The 23,126-nt window shown below is 41.3% G+C and overlaps 1 protein-coding gene across 6 annotated transcripts in view; it reads left to right on the top strand.

The window, feature by feature from the left end:
* Positions 1-23,126, top strand: part of ARID1B (AT-rich interaction domain 1B) — a 311,674-nt gene that overhangs the window by 244,681 nt on the left and 43,867 nt on the right. For all 6 annotated transcript variants that reach the window (XM_072331169.1, XM_072331165.1, XM_072331166.1 and 3 more), the window contains 2 exons: positions 860-1,039; positions 7,455-7,782. In XM_072331169.1, the coding sequence (XP_072187270.1) occupies positions 860-1,039; positions 7,455-7,782 (508 nt within the window). The remainder of the gene's footprint in view (positions 1-859; positions 1,040-7,454; positions 7,783-23,126) is intronic.

Genomic DNA, 23,126 nt, shown 5'->3' with positions numbered 1-23,126 from the left:
TGGTTAGTGGGCAGAATTTTGCATCATTTTTCTTATTTTATGAAAGCTTAAAAAAGGAAAAAAAAAACAAACAAACAAAAAAAACCTTTCTTTTACCTCCCATTTGATAGGCTTGGTTCTATTTCTTTATATGAAGCCTCCAGATTTTATAGCATTTTACTAGATCTCTTGCTGCAGCTTTTGGACCTTAAGTTAAATTGAGATTAATTAATACATTTATGAAAGGGGAAGAAGAGAGAAGTCAGCACAGACGTACTGGTGACAGAGTGATAAAAGGACCCAGAGCACAGATGAGGACCAAAGTGACCTTTTTCTTCTTTTTTTTTTTTTCTGGTTTGTTTGGCTAGTCTAAGCATAAAGGGAAATTTAAGCTCCTGAGAGTGTGCAGACTATAGGAGTATTTACAGTGGACTTTTATGTGCCAAATGTGTACGTTTTGGTAGCAACCTATAATTTTGGAAGTCGTAATACTCCTACAGTCAATCATCAGGCAAATTCACAACTATTTTTTAGTTAGTCCAGATGATTGCCATTAATGCTTTTTTTTTCTAAGGATCATTTTAGTTTTAAAATCAGTGGCCATTTTAACTAAGCATGACTCCCCATCTTTCTTTTCCAAATGAAAGCCTGTGAACCTTCTATACAGGTGGTGGATTTTGAGACAGCTTTGCTGACTTTAAAGTGCCTTTGCTTCTCTTATGTGAACAGTACCAGTTTTCCAGGTATCTGCAAAAAGCTAAGGAAGATTTGGTGGGTTTTTTTTTGTTTGGTTGGTTTTTATTTTGAATGTCAGAGATTTCTTAAATAAAGAACAGTCATCTGTATATAAATTTTCCTTTGATGCTTTTTTTCCCTTCAGGTTTTATGGCAGGCATACAGAGGAACCCCCAAATGTCACAGTATGGACCTCAACAAACTGGACCTTCCATGTCACCACACCCCTCACCTGGTGGCCAAGTGCATCCTGGAATTGGTAGCTTTCAGCAGAGTAATTCAAGTGGTACTTATGGGCCTCAGATGAGCCAGTATGGACCACAAGGTAAAATTCTTGTTAATACATCTCTATATATATACACTGCCATGTATATATATGTAAATTTTAAAAATATATATGTATTACATATGTAAATAAGCAAATAGACAGGTGTGTGACTTCTTGAAGTAAAAAAGACAAAGATAACCCACACACAAACACCCACATGTCCTCTAAAAAAAATTACAGATGAAACTAATTCAGAGGTGGAGCTACACCTTGTGGAAGAGGTTGCTTTTATTATTGGCACTTTTGTGTAAAAACAGTGATCATAAATTGGGCAAGGAAAGTAAGAATCTGTTGGATGGCCAGGACCATTGTTCAGGAGGCCAAGGATGTCTTATCTGCAGTGAGGTTGAGTTTGGCCAAACATGGAAGAAGGGTCACAACGCTGATCCCAAAATAGGACTTAAATTCTTAGATGGAATCCCAAAGGCAGTGTGAAATTGCAGAGTGACTGCGAGGGTTAAAGTCTTCTAACAAGCATAATGATACAGTGGCTACTGTGGGAATATAATACTGAGCACTCATGCATACGGTTTGTGAATTTTAACCAACCTTTCAGACTGAGAAAGACAGTTCCTTTTATTATGACATTTGACAGAATTGTTGGAGAACTAAAACAAAAATGGGACTAACAGTTTCTGCCCCTGGACATTCAATGCATACAACCTTGAACTTGTCTGTTGCTTTGTCTTTAATGGATAACCTTTACAAAGCATGCTTGTGTTTAGGAGTTTAATGAACTTAAAGTCAGAGTATATGAGGGGCAGTATTTCTTTAAACATACATCAATACGCTCTTCTATTTCAGCACTTCCTACTAGTGCTTTCTTACTTAAAATCCTCAAAAAGGATTGGAGCCAGCTGTGGGAAATTCTGTAAGGGCTCATTGGCTTGCACGCGCTAGCAAGGATGGTTATTTTAGTCTCCAGGGTTTCTGAGAACTAGTTCTGTTGTTTGTTTGAAGGGAGTCTTGCTGCCCTATGCAGTGTTCCTTTCTTTTTCATCTCTGGGTCACATTTGTTTTAGTTGTCTGAGCACAGGGCTACAAGCCAAGATCTCCTGCTTTGTAATTTTGGCTCTGCCTTTTACTCCATCTTTCAGCTTAGGCAAGTAGATTCGTTTCTCCGCTTTGCTTTCCTTAACTGTAAGATGGAGCTAGTAATGCCTTATAGCCATGTGTGAAGATTAATTACCTAACTCCAGTTGACTGGCGCTTTCCTTTTATTTGAAAAGCATTTTGTGGCCATAAAATGCTGTCCAAGTACTTATTTTTATCTGCACAGAGAGCAACTAGCTTAACTGGTAAAAATCCAGTGGATTTATGATGTGCTATCCTGACTTCCAGCTGTACTGCTGCTGCTGAGATTCCAAACCATGGGAATGGTGGGTGTCAAGTGCAGTAAAACATTAGCCATCCACACTGATTGAGTGGGGAAGTTTTTGTACTAAATCAATGCATTTAAGTAACACGCCGAATACTACTTTATTTTTTGTTTGAGTTCAGCAGTTCTTTCCCTCTCACTGTAGATGAAAGTGCCTATGTAATGATTTTATGGGTCGCGGTCAGGAAGAAACAGCTATTAAAAAGTGAACTTAAGGGGCAGGAAGAAAATGAGCATCACTGTCATTAACAGGCCATTTCAGAGGGGTCTGCTGAATAGTGTGATGGATGAAAAGCATGTTCTTCTGCCAGCTCTCAGTACTGGTGATCCCATGCACTGGTCATGATAAAATTAGCGCCCTGCAGTATTTAAGCTCCACAGGTAACAAATAGAGCAGGAGGATACTGCTTTTTCACTGGGCTAATGTGACCATTAATAACATACTGGGATGAATATGGTGATATTTCAAAGTCATGTATTTACTTGGATTTAAGATTTTAATAGCGTTTTTCATTTTTTATGAAAGTAATCTGTAATTGCATCTCTTAACATACCGTCTTACAAAGCACAATTACATGCCAGCAATGATGAATATATAATAATGTTACTCCATTTGCCTTTTATTGCCGAAATAACAAATATATTAAAAATCACCTGGGATGCAAACTAGTTCTTACATTATTAAACTACAGTAATTGTCAAGGATTCGTTTGCTTTTCTCATTTTGTTCACATAAGCCTTCCTCTAGAATATTGTTAAGCAGTGGCTACAGTGGACAGGACCGCTTGCATTTTTGTATTTGTTAAATTATTCTGTGACATTAAGCTTACATGTTGAGTTTAAACATAGCCTAAATATTATGTTTCAGTGCATGCTCGATGCTGTAAGCCTTTGCTCAAGGCCGGTAGTGTCTTTCTTTGCAATGGAACTACTCGCTGTGGTAAAGATTACACCAGTAGGTTTGAGCTGGGGGAATTAGCCCAGAGTTTGCAGGAGCAGAATGATCCATCGAATGCATATAGTTGATTTGTTTTTCATATGCTTACGTGACACTTACAGATCTGTAAGAGTAAAACATATTTGTCCAGGAAACAATTCCGTACTGGGGACCTGGGGCAATGCTGTGAAAGCATTTCCCAGAAAAATAAAAAATGATGTTGGCTGCGCATTTCTGTATGTCTGTGATATAAACCAGGAGCATACAGCACAGAATGGTAATTTTAGTTTTTTGTTAACCCCTGGCATTTTCCTGTCCTCGAGAATAAAGAGAAAGAGAGTGAGCTTGGGAGCTGTTTTTGAAGCGGTCTTTCTGTTTTGTATTTGGGAAACATCTAACTGGTGAGCTAACAAAGCAGCTCTGGTCTGTGACCCAAGTATGGAAGTGCAGAATGGCCCTTAAGCGCTCTCTCTGGAGAACAGTCAGCTGCATTCAGTTGGGTCTTTTAAGACTGGGGCAGAGGAAAAACTCACTGCAAATCACCAAAAGGTGTCAGAAACACATTCTAAATCCCTAACTTTTCCTACTGAATTCAGCAGTAACACTTCTGTTTGAGTATAACAGAGAGATGAACTGCTACTGAATACATTTGAACCCCAACACTTTACAGAAAGTTAAACCCCCTCATGTTTGTAGAAGAGATGAGTGTTTTCGCTTTCTAAGCCTTAACGTTGGAATTAAACTCATTTCGCAGAAGCACTCTGGTGTCTTGCTCCCCTGATTTCAGGAGTCTAGGTTTTAAATGGTAGCACCTTAAGGATGAGCTCCCCTAAGTGTGCTGAGAGTCTGGGCCTCAGAGTCCAGTCCCACCTGTGCTGCAGTATGTGGGGTGAAGAAGTGAAGAATTAAATACTAACCATGCCTACTAAGTGAAAGAGTTTCAGAGGAGTTCAGTACAATGTATTTAAATCATCTGTATCTGCATGGGGGAGGGGGCGGGAGGAAAGGGGGATGACTTAATGGTTAAGTGAACATGTAAACAATTTTAAAATGTCTTTAAGATACTATTTTTATTACCACAAATCTGACCTGTGTCCCTAAAGCAGAGAATAAAACTAGCAGGCAGTTCTCACATTTCCTTCTTTTTGGCTTGCTTAGAAATGGCAAGGCATCAGAGCACTTTGTTCAGCAAACGTGGACAAAATGGACTGAAGTTCAGCAGTAAGCACGAACATCTGTCTTTGGCAGGTTGTTAGTAGGTTTTTTATATTACATCCTTGCAACACTTGTTGGGTTTTGTTTTGTTTTTTTTTTTTCCCTGATTCCAGTTACCATTGTTAGTTCTTTTTTCTAATGGATTTGAGACACTGTCTGTGGGTACATTCTGCTCCGGCTGGGGGAGCTGGAATCAAAAATCCCTTGGATACGGAGGGGAGGAGTTGTTCAGTGGTATTGTGCAGCCGCTGCTGCCAGGCCTGTACCCACTTGAAAAGTGTGGGCTCTTGGACTTGGCTGCCTGACACGTCCAGCTGATGTGGGCTGGCCTAGCATCTGCTGCATTCATTGTGTTTAATGCTGCATCCATCTGTTTTCTGTCAAAGCCAGTGCCAACAAATTACTAATCTATTAGAGAAACACGGAAATAAGATTGCACTCCTCATTCCTGGCAATTCCTCTTGTATTTCGCTTGGCTTTTATTTTGCCTTTTTTTTTGTGATCCGGGAAAGGTATATGAATAGTGAGTACTTGAGGTATTGAGGAAACACTTAGGAAAAAAGCACATGGATACATGAAAAAACATTGGAACTTGTTTTCCACACTGAGAAAATAGCACTTCCCTGTGCTCTTGGACGTGTATCCCTGGAGATGAATGATTAGGAGCTATTTTAACTCAGCCACATATTTTTGTGGAGAAGATTCCACTGTTGGTTTTTTTGGGGCTTTTTTTTCTGTGTTGTGCTTAAGCTGGAGAAGCCAAAACATGAAAGAAGAGATTTTTTTTTTGTCCCAATTCAAAATAGCATCAAAACAGTAATAGTATTTAGCATTGGTGCTTGCTTCTCCAAGTGTGCTGCTGAACCATACTTTGTAGAGCCGAACTGACAAAACAAATTGGCTTTATGTAAATCTGACTGACAGTAGCTCCCAGTGATTATGGATATCAGGTCTGCTAGTGCAGGGAGTGAATTTGCTTCACTTTGGAAGCAGTGTTTCTAGTAGCACGTCCATAAGTGTGCTATCTGGCTGGGTGCAGTCCTTGAGCCCACATGTACTCCATCTTACTGCATTGCCATTTTCTTGCAGAAAGAACTGGGAAACAAGCAACATCTGAGTTCTGTGTTGCAGGTTTAACGCTGAGCAGAGGAACATGAAACCAGTGAGCCCTTCAGTTAGTGGGCACAGCTGCTGGGTTGGAGGTGTGGTTAGAGTAGGTCTCAGCAGACAAAACTGTGGCTGTGAGCGGTGGCTCTCTGAATGGAAAATGGTCAGTAGGCAGCAGCCTCCGAGCCTGGAGGAGGGGGAGGAGAAATGACAGGGCGGTCTGAAGGCAGCAAACAGCTGAGTCTGAAGCCTTTCATCCCTGTTAAACCACGTATCAGGGATCCTTCTGTGAAAAAGCCGCATGCACAATTTGGGTTTCTAAAACAGAAGTGAAGTATTGTTCCATTTCCTTGGAAAGCATAGGTCACACATGTTTTTGCTGAAAAGAACTTGTACCAGAGTGAGTCAGTTGCTGGGTGGGGAGGAGGGGAGAATTCGCCAAAGCACAGCAGCAGGAGCGTATGAATTAATTATGCGTGTGTTCAAATGCCAAATGCATATATTTACTTTAAATATAAACAGGAGTTGCATGCCAGCAACTCCTCTGCCTGGTAGCTCAGACCTGAGGAGAGATGAGGCTGATTTCCACGCTCAGGAAGTCTGTTGCCTGCTGCCTTCACATGAGCGTGGGAATAGCTGGGAGCACTCAGGAAACTGCTCGGCGGCATCCCGCAGGGGGGAATGGGTCGTGTTTCCACTAAGCTGGATGAGATGGAAATAAAGACAAGTCAGAACTGATGACTGAAGCAGTGTAATACAATCCATTTCTTAAAATACTTCTCAGTCATATCTATGCTTTTTTTTTTTTTTTCCTTTCTCATGCTGTTCGAGTTTGTTTCTAAAACAGAATGCCAAACACTGCTTTTTCTTAGCTTTCAGTACTTAGCAAAGTCAGTACTCACGTTATTTAAGCTGCTGCTGCGAGTGGTGCAGTTTGTTTCTGTGACAACAGAGACTGGGCTCAGGCAGGTTTTCATGTCATCCTCCATAGTGGGATACCTGTTTATATGAGCAGCTTTGAGATATCTATGATTACTTTTATAACACTGCCTTCCCCAGAAGAGGTGCACAGTGAGCTAACCCACCTCCTGCTGGCAGAACCAGGCTTTGCACTTAACGGGGTAGGGAGGAAGAGGGAATGTTCCTAGGGGCCTGGCAAGTGGTCAATCTGAAGTATCTCTGTCAGAAACAGACAGAATGACTAGGTGCAAGAATCCAGTGAGAATAAACCATTGCAGAAATTGCAGGAAGATGAAGAATGAGAACATGAAATTACAAAAATAAGGTTCTCTCTTGAGCTTTTGTAATGGGTTCTTACAAGCCACACATCTCTGCTGCACAAAGCATTTTTTACTGTGTGCTGTGTTGTTAAACCTCTGGAGGCTGTGGTGTTCTGTAGTTGCTGTTATCCCATGATGTTTATTAGGCAGAAAATGCTTGAGGGTACATGAAAGTTGGGGTCATGGGATAATTCAGGTTGGAAGGGCGCTCAGGAGATTTTCTAGGCCAACCATGTATTCAAATTAGGGTCAGACATAAGATCAGAGCAGGTTACTCAGTGCTTTATCCTGCTCTTGAAAACCATCAAGGAGGAAGTCTGAACAACCTCTTTGGGTTGCTTGTTCTGTTGTGTGCCTGTCCTCACAGTGAAAACGCTGTCCTGTGTGGTTCCCTTCAATTCACGTGTGTAACTTTTACATCTACTATCTTCCTAAATAGAAATAGTTGCTCAGAAGTTTAATGCTATTCTCTGTACTTTTTATCATTTTGTTCAGGAAACTACTCCAGACCACCAACATACAGTGGCGTTCCCAACACAAGCTACAGTGGCCCTGGACCTGGCATGGGTATAAATGCCAACAGCCAGATGCATGGACAGGGGCCAAGCCAGCCCTGCGGTACCATGCCCCTCGGACGGATGCCATCAGCTGGGATGCAGAGCAGACCATTTCCTGGAAACATGAGCAGTATGACCCCCAACTCTCCTGGCATGTCTCAGCAGGGAGGCCCTGGGATGGGCCCACCCATGCCAACTGTGAACCGTAAGGCGCAGGAAGCGGCTGCTGCAGTGATGCAGGCTGCTGCAAACTCCGCTCAGAGCAGGTATGCAACCAGGTGAAAGGAGCTGAAATGAATGGCAACGTTTTTCTCGCCATTTCTGAAGTAACTGCTGTAGGGGTGCATGCATATGCATTTATAGATGTCCTGTCTGTGCCCAACTTAAGTGTATGGGAGGAATACTCTTCTTTAAATGCAAGGGGAAAGCATACTATTGTGCAGTTGAATTAACCTCTCAAAAAACAGCTGCGGCAATTAAAATGACAACTACTTCCATGTTGGTTCTTGACACAGTAGGCTTACAGAAAACCCACAAGGTTATGGTGACATTAGGAGTTGAAAACAAGTCCTGTAACAACCTGAAATTGATGAGCTGTGTATTTGTATTTGATCTCTGGTGAGGAGAGGTCAGCATATTCTCTGTAGTTACCTGGAGTTGGTCACTGCCACTTACACATCCATAAAAGAAAACCCGTACTTTTAGTCTAATGGAGATTGGAGCCACCGTCTGGCTTCTGGTCTCCCCTTCACACAGCATTAACTGCGTGTTGCCGCTTGTGCATGGATTTTGGCAAAGGCATTTTTCTGTCCATGGCTATTCTTAAGATGACTGAATACTTGTGAAATCATATTTTCTGGGAAATTTTTCAGATGAAGTAATTTCCGCATTTCGCTGGAATGAAATAATTCCTGGTGTATTTATTATCTTTTTTTTTTTTTTTTCCCTGTTAAGAGAAGTTCCATTGAATTTGAGATTACACAAAGCTGGTTCCATTGTTCTGGTAAACAAGTTTGTGTGTGTGTGTATACTGAGTGTCTTGCATTTATGCATACACATAGACTTATACGGATACAGGTATAGGGGGCCTTCAGGAAAGGTAGGGAGAGACCTTTTTTAAGATTTTTTTTTTATAGTTTTGTAAGTAGCAACAGGATGAGGGGAAATGGCTTTAAAATGGAAAAGGCAGATTTAGACTAGATGTTAGGAAGAAATTCTTTACTGTGAGGGTGTTGAGACACTGGAACAGGTTGCCCAGAGAGGTCATGAGTGCCCCCTCCCTGTAAGCATTCAAGGTCAGACTGGACAGGGCTCTGAGCAACCTGGTCTAGAAGGAGGTGTCCCTGCCTATAGCAGGGGATTGGAACTAGATGATCTTAAAGGTCCCTTCCAACCCAAACCATTCTATGATTCTGTGATTTATCAATTAAATCTGCTGGTTTTGGACAGAAGAAAACAGGAGTTTATGTGATTCTAGGACACAATGTAGAAACAAGAACAGGAAGCTAATGTGTGCCCCTATCTGTTGCTTTCTGGTTTTGTAAGTTTGGAAGGCAGGTGGCTTCTGCTGATAAGCAATAGCAAACTTCTAAAGCGCCAACAGCAAATTGAGCATACCTCATATTCTTCAGTAAGCATCACACTCCCTTAAAACAGACACTGCTCCTGTAGATACCTGTGAAGCAAAAGGTATCTCTGGCTTGTGTCAGCTCTTTCAGTGAATCTGCCTAGTCAAGTTTACAGAACTCTGCTTCTGGACGGCCTGTTAGGCTGCAAACTGATAGGTCAGACAGGAAGGAATAAATGGGCCATCACTTTAGCTGCGGGGAAGCTTTCTGTATAATCACATGATGAAAGGAAAAGGACATGTCTTTACAAGACTTGGTTTGTTCTAAGTGTAAGGTGTTCAGTTGTGATTCAGCTTACACTGAGCATAGTGTGTGGTGTTCGATCAAAAACTTAAATTAACAGATCACTACACCTATCTCATATCTTCATCCCACGTCAGTTTTGTAAAGATGTTTTTGGATTCTAGCTTTGTCTGGGCAAAAATGCACCATTTCAAAACCATGTCATCACATAATGCCCATTCCAGTGATCCAGCATTTGTTAATGGACTGCAGTCATCAAATATCTATTGCAAATACTGGCAAAAGGGTTATTTGTAAACTGCAAATTGAGTGAAGTCCCTCTGATGCCACAAGCTTGTAGATACACTGTTTTCCCCTTGATTTCTAGTCAAATGTAGGGGAGAAAGCAATAAAGGCTTCGGCTGCTCCTGCAAGTCCTTTTTCCATTATCTCTGGAAGGAATGTACTTGACAGCAATCCATATTTTTGATACTGAGTAAATCCGAAGAGGATGTTTTTTGTTCTGCTTTAGGCCACTATACAATAGGTTGCTTGCTTACCCCAGCCAGTCTGGAGCTGGCAGATGCCCCATGTTTTCTTCACAGCATCCCAATGATAACTATGCTCAGATTCCCTTGAGGCACCAGCCTGACCGGTCCAGACAGGTGGTCGTGTAAACTGGACTTGCTACGCAACCCTGGCAATGTTTTTAATATTTATGAGCATGCAGTTTGTCAATTGAAGGAATATGAAAATCATGTGAAAGATACACAGATACTTGCATTGTAAAAGGGATTTTCATTTTTGGTTTTCTTTTTACTAAAGCCAGTTACTCACACGTGTTGTACATGGTTTTTGGCATGGCTTTGTTTCTTGCCTGAGAGGGAAATGAAGAAACTCATCACTGAGAAAGAATGGGATGCCCTTCTATCCTCATCCTCCCCTCCACCCAACGATAGCTCTCTCCCCTCGTTATGTTTTCTCCTCACAGCTTTGTTGCACAGTGTCATTCTTCCTGCTGTTGTCATTGGAGCCTCAGTGAGCCACTCCCCCAAAGTGTGAGGCCTTTCTTAATGGGATTTTCAGAGAAGTTCTATTACACTGTAATTGAGAGTAAAATACATCAGTTAGTCACTAGAAGGATTTTTTGGAGCACCAAGTATTCAGTCCAAAAAATTCCCTGAAACATAGCTATATATTTTTTTTCTTTTTCAACATTGTCCTGCCCACTGTATCTGTAGCCGTATTATAAGTTGAATCACTGAGAAACTGTAACTGCATTGGCCTGTTCCTTGTTCATGACCTAGTGTAGCTTCACCTGGGATTCAGGTTTCATGGACTTTGCCATCCTCATGTTGCTTTAGTTACCGGTTTCCTAGGAAATGTCTGATATCCAACCTACTGCTGCCTTCATGGTTATTGACAAGTTTTAATCACCAGTGTTTTATAGCTGCTTTTATTTGTGTCACTTTTTTTTTCGTTAATAACATTGTTCACGTATGTGCACGTAAAAAAGTGAAAAGCAAAACAAAAAATTAGAACAGAAATCTACTGGTTCTTTGGTTTAAAAAGCAAAAATCAGTGAAACGGAGGAAAACTTGCACCATGCTATTTTCTCGTATTGGAAAGATGTCTACTTTTGTATGCCAAAACACATGTCTTGAGTTGATAAGATTCAGCTGTGAAGTTCACAAACTGATGAGATGTTACTACCATAAAACACACCCCTCTATGTACAGTTGAGGGGAAGATGAAATGATTGTGTCTGAGTGATGGTTACATTGCAGTATTTCTGTACAAGTTGGTTAGGATCCCTTTCAGGGTCAAGCTGTTGAATCAGTAGCCAAGTATCAATAAGGGAAAGTAGTTTATCTTCAGTGGCTAATCCACGGATCTATCCTATACCAACACAGGATTCTCATGTAGACACAGAAAGCTGGTTTGCCTCTGCATTGCCAAGCCACATTAAGTAGCTGTGTAGAATGGATTTAAATGGCATGCATCAGAATGAAATCACTTTCACTGGGGCTGAAAATCACTGTCATTTAACCAGGGCTAAATGATCAAGATGTGTGTCAACTGGTTATACCTAAGGTATCATTCTCTGCAGGCTGCCACCAATTTAATTAGGGAAGATAAAAACATGAAAATAGAAGCAGTGGCTGTGGAAGATAGTAGGTTTACACCATTTGAGTTACCCTTTGACCTCATCAGGAGATCAGTTGTATGTTAAGCTTAGATTACTTCCTACAGCTACAGAATACCTTTCCTGTAGCCTAAAATCTTACAGTGTACTAGTATACACAGGCCAGCATTTCCAAATGAGATTTCACTTATCAGGCTAAAAGAAGTCTTTCTTTCAGAAATCTCTTTGTTGAACCATTACTATCTGTGGCATCATGCTGCCAAAGACATTTAGGCTTAGTCTGGCTAACAGTTTACATCAGGAAATGCAAAATAAATAATACACTGTATTTAAATTCTTATTTTTCAAGAAGACAGTCTATACGAACTGCAAGGTAGTGTTTTCCATATTATATCTGTCTTATTCACAACACACATTGACTGATAAGGACTGTATGCTGAAAGCATAATATATCCACTGAACTCCAAGGAGAGACTTTTGTTAGCTTATGTGAGCACTGCCCAGGACACCGGGGCTGGTTCTGCTGCTGGAGGTTATGGCTCAGTGGCTCTGAAGACTAGATGGTATCAAAATACCATCTGTTAGCACATTATAGTTCTTACAACAATAGATGTATTTATAGTTATAGATATTTTTGTGTGTACAGATCTGCAACACAGCAAGTCTTCAGTAAAAAAAAAGCAATTTTAAGCAAACAGGATTGCATTTTCTCTGCTGACGGGGATGTGAAAGGCAGCAAAATTATCCTGTATCTTAACTAAATTTTAGCCAGTTTTGAGATCCTCACCTTGTGGATACCCATCTTGAAACTTATGGGGACTTTGTGTTCACTGCTGGTGAGCTTTTGTGTTTACTACAACAGTGCAGACTTCAGAGAATGATTAGATTAACACTTGAAGTCAGTGGAAATTTTTGGAGTTATACACTTGTCATCATCATTTTCACTATCTGTCGCCAGCAAGGAGTGTCATTCAGAGCATGTTTTCTTAGCGGTTGACGATGTGACAGTTGCATATGGAAATACAGAAACATAATTGTGAAATAGCAGTGCAGCTTTAGGGAGTTCTGTACTAGCTTACGCTTTCAACTGGATGGGTAATGAACCTTTTGCTGGTGCAACTATCAGTTACCAGTACCTGAACTAAATGAAGTTTTGATGTGCCTACAAGAGGAGCAATCCTGTCTTTGAATGAAGTGTCTGTGAACTCAGTGTACTCTGCCTTAATATGCTTCTTGGGATTGCATATTCCAATTTTGTAAATTAAAGCAATTTCTTTTTTTTAAGATTGAATTTAGAATTCAATTTCATTGATTTTAGAGGATACAATTTAGACAGAATAGTTTATTAAACTGAGGGATTGGGACTCAGCTTGGATATTTGCAACCTCCGGCCATTTTAAATCTTGGTCTCCAAGCTGCTAAATCTGAGGCACATACTTACATTATTGTTTGCTGCTTCCTGTGCCACCTGAGAGATGGTGTTCAGTTTCTGTAGTGATGTATGGTGTAACATTGCTTTGACATATTTTTAGGCACTTTAAAATGTGGTTCTGTTGTAACTGCTCAGCAGCTGTTTCAGCATAATGTGAGCAAAGTGGGTTACAAAGGGGTGAGTAATCATAGGCAATACACGTACGTGTGTGTGTTTTCTGTGATTCTGAAACATAAAAACTCTGAAGTTCCAGGGTAGCTGTAGGGAAGCAAAATTTATAACTTTTAGAGTTTTAGTTCACCTGTTGCTTTCCCAGTCAAATCCTTAGAAATATAGAAGCCTGGAGAGTCTGCTACTCTAAGGCTTCCAGAGCCACAGGACTGGCTTTGACTTGAGCTGTTCTCTAGAATTCAGGAAGAACAAAAGCTTTAGGATCATACTAGCTACAATATGTAGAGAGCTTGCATCGTAAGGGATGAGGTATTTGGGGCTTACTCATAAGGACTGTGTGCAGCTGTGTATGAGAATAGGTTTTACGTCCATCTTTTTATAAAATGAAAGTTGCAGGGAAATACACAGATGAAGTATATTGAGTTAGAAATATTTTTTCTCCAGTGAAAAGATAAGCTGTTTTGTTAACAGATAATCAAGCCCATAGTGTCTACATTTGCTGGAGAATGACTAGTTCCCAGTACATGTTCAGGTCAGTGAGAGTAGCTACTACAGCCTCATCATGGTGACGTGAAAAGAATATGGGTAAGTTTGCCCATAACTGTCCCCAGACTGATCTGAAACAGCTACGGTGATATTAGACGATTTCTGTTGTACAGAGAAACATTTAAAACTAGCATAAATGAGATAAAACACATATTTTATGTTTTCTTTTTAGCCTGAGTGTGTGTGCATATGCGTATTCACACTTGCGCGCATACAGAGACTAACCTTCCATCAGCGTTTCTCTACTGCTGTGTATGTATAATTCATACTCCATGTTGCTGGTGCCAGCAAAGCACTTTTTCCATATTATTTTCTCCAACAGCAGGGTAATGCAGCACTTCTGATGGACTAGGAGGTACTGGTGAGGAAATATAGTAATGGACGTGGTGCATTAAAATGTCAAAAGGAAAAAGAACGAGGCAGAAATTGCGAATAAATTTTTTAAAAAGAATAATAATATAAATAAAAGACCGAACTCTTTCAGGTATTTTACATCCTAGATCCTGTCAACTCCTATGCAGCATTTTCCAGTCTAGCCTTTTTGATCTTGATACTTCGGGTTTAAAATTCTAATTGTGATTTTCAAATGCTGTAGTTATGTAGCGGGAAGGCTTGAAGTGCTACTGTAAAACTTCGTGTCTTTAATCCCCGGAGAGAGCATATATTTTCTATTGTTTTCTCTCTTCCCCTTAAACTCCGAGGTGCTGTTCTCTGCTGGGAAGTGCAGTGGAGTGCAGGAAGGTTAAGTACTCATTCAGGTCTCTTTGCTTATTCAAACCAGGCTACTTCTAGATGAAAGGCTGCCAACTGTGAAATCCCCAAAGTAAACGAGGCTGAGATAGGACTGGGAGGCATAATTGGAGCCAATGCTGGGGTGCGTTATCTGTTGCCTTTGAAATAAGCCCCTAGCAGAAAGGCTCTTTCTGCCCAGTCTTTTATTTAGCATTCCTATGCTGTTACCGAGAAGGAAGAATCACTCCTGTTCACATTCAGCCCGTTCCCAATTCTCAAGTCTCAAAACGTGGGTTATTTCTCCCCAACACCTCACGCTTCCAAAGAGCTCTGAAGTCCTTTAGGGATCCTGACAGATCGCAATAAAATGAGCCCCACCTTGTTTTCCATACGGTTTCAGTTGGATGAAGCAGTGGTGCTTCTTGGCTAGAGTGACTGCATGGTGATGCTGTGAGCTCTGCGTATCTGCTGCGTTCACTCCACCTGAGGCTGGCTACATTTCAGCAGCCAGCGAAATATCTTCTTCCAATGCCAAGCTTGTGAGATCTGAGAGATTAAAGTCCAGATATCAACGATTCCTTTAATTGTAATTTCTGAGGGGGTCATTAACCGGTATTGACATTTTTTCTTCAAAGGATCCCATGCCTCTTCCCTCATACTGAGAAATAGTCGTTCGTATTAAGCTGGTGGGTTTTTTGTTTGTTTCTTTGTTGTTTTTTGTGTTTGGTTGGTTTTTTTAAGGGACTTCTTTTCCTCATGTTTTCCTTTTCAGAACAGACCCATATTTGGATTTTTTCTGAAATGTATTAGGAGGAGTGAAGTACAACTTATCTTGTGTGCATTTGCTGCATTAAAAGGAGAGCTGGAAACTGCTCTTTCACTGTTACTATTATTTATTTTAATGGAGATGCATTTTGTAGATCAATTCATAATTGCTGATAAAATTCTGTAAGGATAGGAAGAGTCTTTACATGCTGAGCTCACCAAAGCCATTTCTTGTGGGAGTCTGAGAGAAATATGTTTTTATCTGGAATTTTGTTTGACTAGAAGGTAAATCCATCATTTTGGAGCCCTGGATGTCACCATGTTGCAGAGCTCATGCAGGCAACCAGTGATTTGGGAATATGTTTTTTTTTCTTTTTTTGGTTACTCATCAATCAAGTGGAGTGCTGTATGCTGTTCATGCCATTAGAGATTAACCAGAGACCTCAAGTTCTACTCCTTTCCTCCCTTGGAAAGTAACAATTCTTAATTTGTGGAAGTGTATTGGGAAGGAGGGCTGATTTTCAGAATGACAAATAAGAATTTTTGGTCATCTGAAGACTATTCTCATTTGATTATTATTGTGTCATGATTATTTTTTTGCTTATTATGGTTATTTAGGAGAGATGTCCTGTTCTCCTAAGAAGTAGTACTGTTTTGCAACAAAATTGTGCTGTAGTTTATTGACATTCTGCCTTAGAATCAGATGCTAGATAGGAATTCTGAACTTCAAAATGTGATCTTTAAGGTGGTAAGAGTGCAGCACTTCATTAATTGATGTTGTTTTTTTTTCAATATAAAAATAAGGAACAAAGGAGGACTTCAGATTGAGTGCTCGCTTTAGGCTGGCAAGAAATGTTTAAGGTTAAAAAGCCAGATTTTCACTTTTGTTTATTTGCCAGAAGATCTACTAGTTTAAATAGCTGAAGTAGACAGAAGAAAATGGGAGAATAGCCATCTGTTTAATGGGACTCATGAAGAAAGCCAGTGCCACGACCGCCGTGTGTGATTTGGCGTGTATATTGCTGCAAGTACAGGACTGTGACTGAACAGACTTGGATTTTTGTGAAAGTGAGAGACATAAAAAATGTCAGGCAGATTTTGGGTTTTACAGCAGTTTTAAGCTTTTGTGCTGTTTTACAGTGGTGAGAGTTGAGAGAAAATTAAATAATTTTTAGCAGTTCTGCATGAGGAAATATGAATGGAAAGAGCCCTTAACTCTAGTAACGGAGATCAGATGGGAGCATCTGTTCTAACGGGACATATAAGTTACGTTGTAAGAGCCATTTTAAATAGTAACAGTGGTTTGTTGTTTGTTTTTGTTTTTAATGAGAGCCACCGCTGCCTCTAACACATTAATTAAATACCTGTTGCAGTTGTCACGGTAGGTTTCAGGCATCTCCTGAGCCAAAAATGAAGAAAAGAGCCAGCTGAAACTATACTGACATATGCACCACTCTGCTGCTGTGAAACTGTCTGGAGTGCCAAAATGCCGAGACTGACGGTAATAGTGGTAGTAATAATATTGATAAACATGTAATAGCTCCAGGCTATTGGGCAAAGATAGGTAAGTGAAAATGTGTCTGCTGGGAAATCCCTTTGGAGAACTTCCTCTCCATGCTGCTGCACATGCACAGTTGCGTTCAGCATGCTGTCAGCCAGATGACATTTACTATGAAAAGATACATTGAGGAGCTGCCATGAAATGATCAGGATTTTATTAGATTTTCAGCTGATTGCCAGCACAGTGAGCTCAGTGGAGCTGAGTGGTGCTCAAAAGCAGTGCGAGAATGTGACTGAGCATTGCAAGGAGAGAGGTGAGAGGCAGCGAGAGAACTGCATCCCCAGATGAAAGAGCACTGGAGTCAGGCCACACCCAAGGAAATTAGATCGATGAGATACACGCTGTCCTTAGCTTCCTGCAGCTTTTTAGCACCACGCTTTGGTGACCTCTGGGCTATGAGTGTACTGGGAACATACTTACCCACTTTCAAGTCATCATTCTAGGAGAGTTCATAGGGCCTTCCGACTTTTTAATAAAGCTATTTATAACGTGCACAAAAATAGAAGGTACATAGTGAGAGAGTCATATGAGTCATTCCTAACTTTGCTATCAAGTCACACCAGGCTAAAGCACCCTTTGCAGTCCTCTCATTCAGCGTGGTTGCATTATGCTGTACAGGACAATTATTTATTTCTTTTTCTAGAAACCCAGTTAATGCATGCCTTTGCTTGCTGTGCACATCCCTCTTTTACCCAACACACACTCCTCATGAACTCAGAAACTTATCTCCTTTTAGTGCTGAGATATTCTATCTGATGGGGACAGCGTGCCAGCCACTGCCCTGAGAGCTGCTGTTTAAATCTGCGTTGTCAGGCAGGTAGGCAGGGGTCACTAAGGGCAGAGCTTCAGTGGGATTACAAGCCATTTTACTTGGCCTGCTTTGCAGTTGTCCTGTGTTTTCTGTCACACAGGATTATATTGCATTTATCTAGCACAGGTTGCACTGACTACAGAGGACTTAAGCTGTTCTTATACAAATAAATTGAAGTGTGGAAGTCTGACTGCAATTGTAAGAATACTGTCTAATAGAGGCATTTCAGGGAATCTCTCTAGGTTTGAAGGCTAGGGACAAAATGCTGTGGTCACTGTGAAATTTGCACCACTAAAAACTTTAATTAATGCAGAAGAAGCTTATAAAAACAAAGGGGAATATCTGCTACATTAAACATAATAATAAAAAAAAAAAAAAAAAAAAAAAAAGAATAGAATATTACAGTATTTCTCTTAATATCTTTCATGACTTTCAAGCATTGTAGGGGTTGGAAGGGACTTCAAGAGATCATAAAGTCCACCTCCCCTGCTATAACAGGTTCCCTGCAACATGTTGCACAGGTAGGCATTCAGGCAGGTTTTGGATGTCTCCACAGAAGAGGACTCCACAACCTCTCTGGGCAACCTGTTCCTGTGCTCCATTACTCTTACTTCAAAGAAGTTCTTCCACATGTTAGTACAGATCTTCCTATGTTCAACTTTGGCCTATTGCTACACACCACCAAGAAGAGCCTGGCCTCCTCCATTTGCCTCCCACCTCTCTTTAGGTATTTATAAACATCAGATCCCCTCTCAGTCTTCTACTCCCCAGGCTGAACAGACCCAGGTTACTCAACTTTTCCTCATATCAGAGATGCTTCAGGCCCTTTATCATCTTTGTGGCCCTGCACTGGACTCCTTCTAGGAGATTCTTTTTTAAACTGGGGAGACAAGAACTAAATACAGTAGTCTAAATGTGGCCTCACCAGGGCAGAGCAGAGGGGGAAGATCACCTCCCTTGACCTGCTGAAGTTAAGGATTTATTTCTGCAGGCTTGTGCTGTTTTTCTCCTCATATTCAACTACTTTATTATTCTTTTTGCCTTATTTTAGATCACTACTAGTCTTGTATTTCTTCCTCAGTTTTTGTTATCTGTAAAATGGGATAGAGACATTTATAATGATTTCAACCTGCGTTCAGCGCTACAGATGTTGTGGGGCCGTGTTGTATTAGCACCAACATTCATGAATGACATATGCCTCTGGTGTTGCTCTTCCTGTGTTTGGTGTTGGGCATATGTTTTCATTGCAAAAATATTTAATGTGATGATAATAGCATAAGGTTTTGTGGCTGCTTTTCTGGGGGGCTAAGCAGGCTGATAGGAGCAATTGATTTTTGAGTTTCTCCTCTCTCCTTCGTAGATTTTTAGTAAAATATATGTAATGGTGATGATGCTAAAGGCACAAGTATTTATGTAATCAGAAGAAAAACGGGTATATTTAGAAAAGCAATTTATGTTGTTCTTCCTCAAAAGTATGCCATGTAATAATCTTTAGATCAGTCAGACCAACAGAGCAGGCAGTATACTTGGTCAGATTGCAGTGGATTGCAAGGTGATGTGCACTATCATGTAATTATGATGCTAGAAAATTATTCCCCATTTTAGCATTGCCTCTTAGGCCTGGTTGATGCACAGAAAAGTCCAGTGCTCAATCTGTGTGCTGAGTGTCAGCAGGCACACAAACAGACCACAAATCTGGATGATTTTTCATTTTTGTTTCATGGTTCTTTTTCAGCATCCTGTGCATTGCACGGCCTTGCCCCTCTTCCCACGCATGCACGCACATAGGTGCAACATTCTCTTTCCCCTTCTGAAAAATGGATTTCATCAAAGGCTTCATGGCAGAGCGAACACCTGCCACATCACCATGGTAGCTTGTCTAAAACTTGGTTACTGTGAATCGTGAGCTTCCCTGCCCAACAAAGGGAGGAAATGGAAATTCAGGTTAGCACATCGATAGCAGTAGCTAACATGTGAGGGAGGTACTTTGCTTTCATACGTAGCAGTTTTGAATTTGTGTTATTTGCATGGGAATTGCCTTTAATGCCTTCTTATAGTTTTTCAAGCTAGTATTTGGATTTTGTGTGTACTGGCCTTTACTAACAGCGATGACTCACTGATGAACTTCCCATCAGAGCAAAACAAGTGATGTTGCAGTGTACTTTCCCTTGCTTTCTTCTCCCTCCTCCAGTTCTCCCATGTCCGCTGATGACAGAAACGATTTCTCCAGGGAAGCTCATAGTGTTATAGTACTAAGGAAAACCCATAACAAAAGATCATATGTAACTGCTTGCACATGTTTATGTGTGAATTCTCCAGGGAGAAGGCATTTGCAGGTCTCAGTTCTGAATTACTCTCATTATAATAATCCATTTGGTGTCAAAGTATGACAGATTATAAGTGCTTAAGGCTAGTCCCAGCTCAAGACAGATTTAAATAAAGTACTTCTGGTTATTGTGCAGGTCAGTGTGTTTAAATAACAACCCCCCAAATCATATTCTGACATTTAAAAGAGAGAGGAAATACTGTCATGCTGCAGACCTGGCACAGATAAGCACAGGGCAATTTGGTCAGTATGCTGTGATTTGTGAGTGCAGGCTAACGCAGTCATTTTCACAGTTTGCAGTCAGGTAGCCACCTTAGCAGCGTGTCAGCATTAGAAAAAAAAACACATTCCTTTTAAAATGTTTACACAAATTGCTCCCTGGAGATGCTACGGTGCGTTTACTGCAAAACTGATGCAGGTTAAAGATCTGGAGTGAGAATGGCAAACTTCCACGAGCTCCTGTTGTGGGCCTTTTTTAAATGTCCTCCACCAGCCCATCACTCCAGTGGCCGGGTCATGGTGATGGGATAATTTTTCAGGTCCAGTGCCTAGAGCTGGATACCTGGGAGAAATCCCTGCCTTAATGGAAGACATCATGAAGCAGAATGCAGAAGCATCTGGATAATAATAGGTGCAAGCTTGTGGCTACCAGGATATGTGTGATACTGTGACGGTTCTTCCTGACCTGAGCGCACACCTGAAGATCTCCCTGGTGGTGTCCCCTGCCTGTCCATCATGGAGGCTGGGACAAGAACCACTCATCCTCATTTTCACCAGCTATTCCCTGCTCTGCCAAAGCACTGTCAGTTTCACAGAGACCACAGCCATATCTTTCCAGCCCTCCATGGCTGCAGAAGCAATTCTGGCCCCCATGTTCCTCCAGCGCCTCTCTTCTGTCACATGCTGCCAGCCTGGCTCTTGCCATGCTGGGGACCCAAGCTGTGGAGCTGCAGGAAGGCACACCTCTTAGCACCTGGCTTTTGAGATTCCCCTCTGAACCCCTCCTGTCCTGTGGGCAGACCTGTCTGAAAGGCCCTACATCTGTTGGAGGGCCCTCCCCTGCATTCACTCTGGGAAGGACAGTTCTCTGTCAGAGAATGTTCCTATTTCTGTGACTCCATTTCTTCTTTGTCTGGTGCATCCACCACCCTCCCTTCCCTAACACCCTTTTGGCATCTCATAACAATACTCCCAATCCTCGTGGTTCATTCTTCTTTTCCCACCTACTCTGTTTCCATCTTCTCTGTTCCAAACTCCTCGCCTCCAGCCCACCTAGACCCTCCACCTCTCAAGCCTTCAGCTGTACCCTACATATCTTAGTGCTTGACATCCCCTGTGTTCTGGTTGCCGCAGGGCTTGTTTCAGGAGCTGGATCAGTTTTTCTGACTACTCGAAGAGCTTTGCTTCAGTCTTACAGGTTTAGATTGAGAGAAGTGTGCAGAGTTCCTAATTCATGCCAGAAAATTTACATTAAGTCAGAGAATTTGATCCCTCTGCTCACAGCAAAATCTTGGGCTTGAATGTGTTTCCATACAAAAAGTTGTGTCTTTGTTTCTTCTTCTGAGAAACCTAGTCCACTTTCATTGTTGTGCACAACTATACCGGACTCACCTCTGAATTTCATTTTATAGTCAATTGTCTGTTCAAATCTGAGGAAGACAGCAATAAAAACCTTCATCAGATGGAAGCTCTGAGGGGGACCGAAATCACATGCCAACAAGTACACAACACAAGGTCTCAGCGCTGCAGAGTGACTCCTTTGTAGTAGTCATAGACAACACAGTAACCTACTGGTGACTTCAGATCCAATTAAAGAAAGACATCTCCATATAAGAGATGCTGCTAAGCAGCTGTGATCACTTGTGTGCTTCTTTGTACTGTCAGTGCTCTTTTTTCTCATTATTTCTTTGTTCTGCTTTTTAATGATGACCAGATCTTGCATGTCATCCCCTCTTTTCAAATATGTGGACTTCTGCATTAGCTCAGAAGACACAATTAGATCTGATGCTACTTATTTTGCAGAGAAAAGAGATTACGTGCAAATTAAGCTTTGTGTAGATTGCAGATGAAGGAAAACAAAAGAGCAGAACATGACCTTCTTAAAAGGGAATGTTTTGAATTTGACCGGTTTCATTTTGGACCTGATAGTGTATCAGACCATCAACAGCTCAATTAAGGTATAGTTTAGGATCACGGGGTCCTTCATGCTGGAAGGGACTTCAGTACATCTCTGGTCTGATCTCTTCTTCACTGCAGGCTCACGTGAGAGTTCAGAGTTTTATCCATTTGGGTCTTGAAAACTTCTAGGGACAGAGAGACCTCACCAGATTATTTTTTTCACTGGAAAAATGGCTTCCCTACATCCAGCCTGCTCTTCTCGCATGTAAGCTATTGTCTGTTGTCTTGCATCCTCCCACCCTGCCCCACTCTGAACAACACATCTGTGTCTTCTTGCTGACCTTATAGGTGCTGGGGAACTGCTGTTAGGTCTCCCAAAGCCATGTTTTCTTCAGGCTGAACCAGCCCTGGTACCTCAGCCCCTCCAGAACAAATACTCCATCCATCTTAAGGACTGTCTCTGAACGTTACTTCAGTTAATCATTCTGGCTCCTGCTCAGCACCCTGTCTGCCAGCACCCCTAGAGCCTTTTCAGCAAAGCTGTTCCACCCAGTCAAGCCCTAGCCACACTGCTGCAGGGGCCTCACTCTTCTCTGTGTGGTGTACCTGTTGTTGAATTTCATAAGGTTCCCATCAGCACTTTCCTCTAGCCTTTCTGGGTCCCCCTGGGTGGCACATGTTTCCTTGAGCATATCAACTGGCTCTGACATTATGCTAGTGCTGTAAATTAGTGCATTCTCAACAGAGTAGTAAGCAGATTCCTCCCCTTCCCATTTTTAATCTCTTCCATTTGCAGAATACTTGGAGCTGTACTTGTAAAAGCAGGGCAGAACAAAGAAGTATGTATGCTTAAGTGTAGTGTTTAAGCTGATTGCATAATCCTAAATTTCTATTACCTAGCTGTTTTTTTCTTCTAAATGCAGAAAAATATATGGTCTGGAATCACTGTATAGGACAAGTTACAGCTGGAAAATATCTGACAGGTCATCTGGTTCATATATAACACGGGATTTCTCTGACCACAGCATTTTCTGATGTGTTGTGTTGTGTTGTGTGTGTGCGCACGTGCATACATGTCAGGTACAGGAATTTCATTCTCTCCCTTGGAGGGCAACTGCATCTCACCATTTAGACATTTTTCATAATACTCAA

This window comes from Excalfactoria chinensis, chromosome 3 (genome assembly GCF_039878825.1).
Source record: "Excalfactoria chinensis isolate bCotChi1 chromosome 3, bCotChi1.hap2, whole genome shotgun sequence".
NCBI lineage: Eukaryota > Metazoa > Chordata > Aves > Galliformes > Phasianidae > Excalfactoria > Excalfactoria chinensis.
Note: the sequence above shows the minus strand (reverse complement) of the source record. Positions and strands in the feature narration are given on the sequence as shown.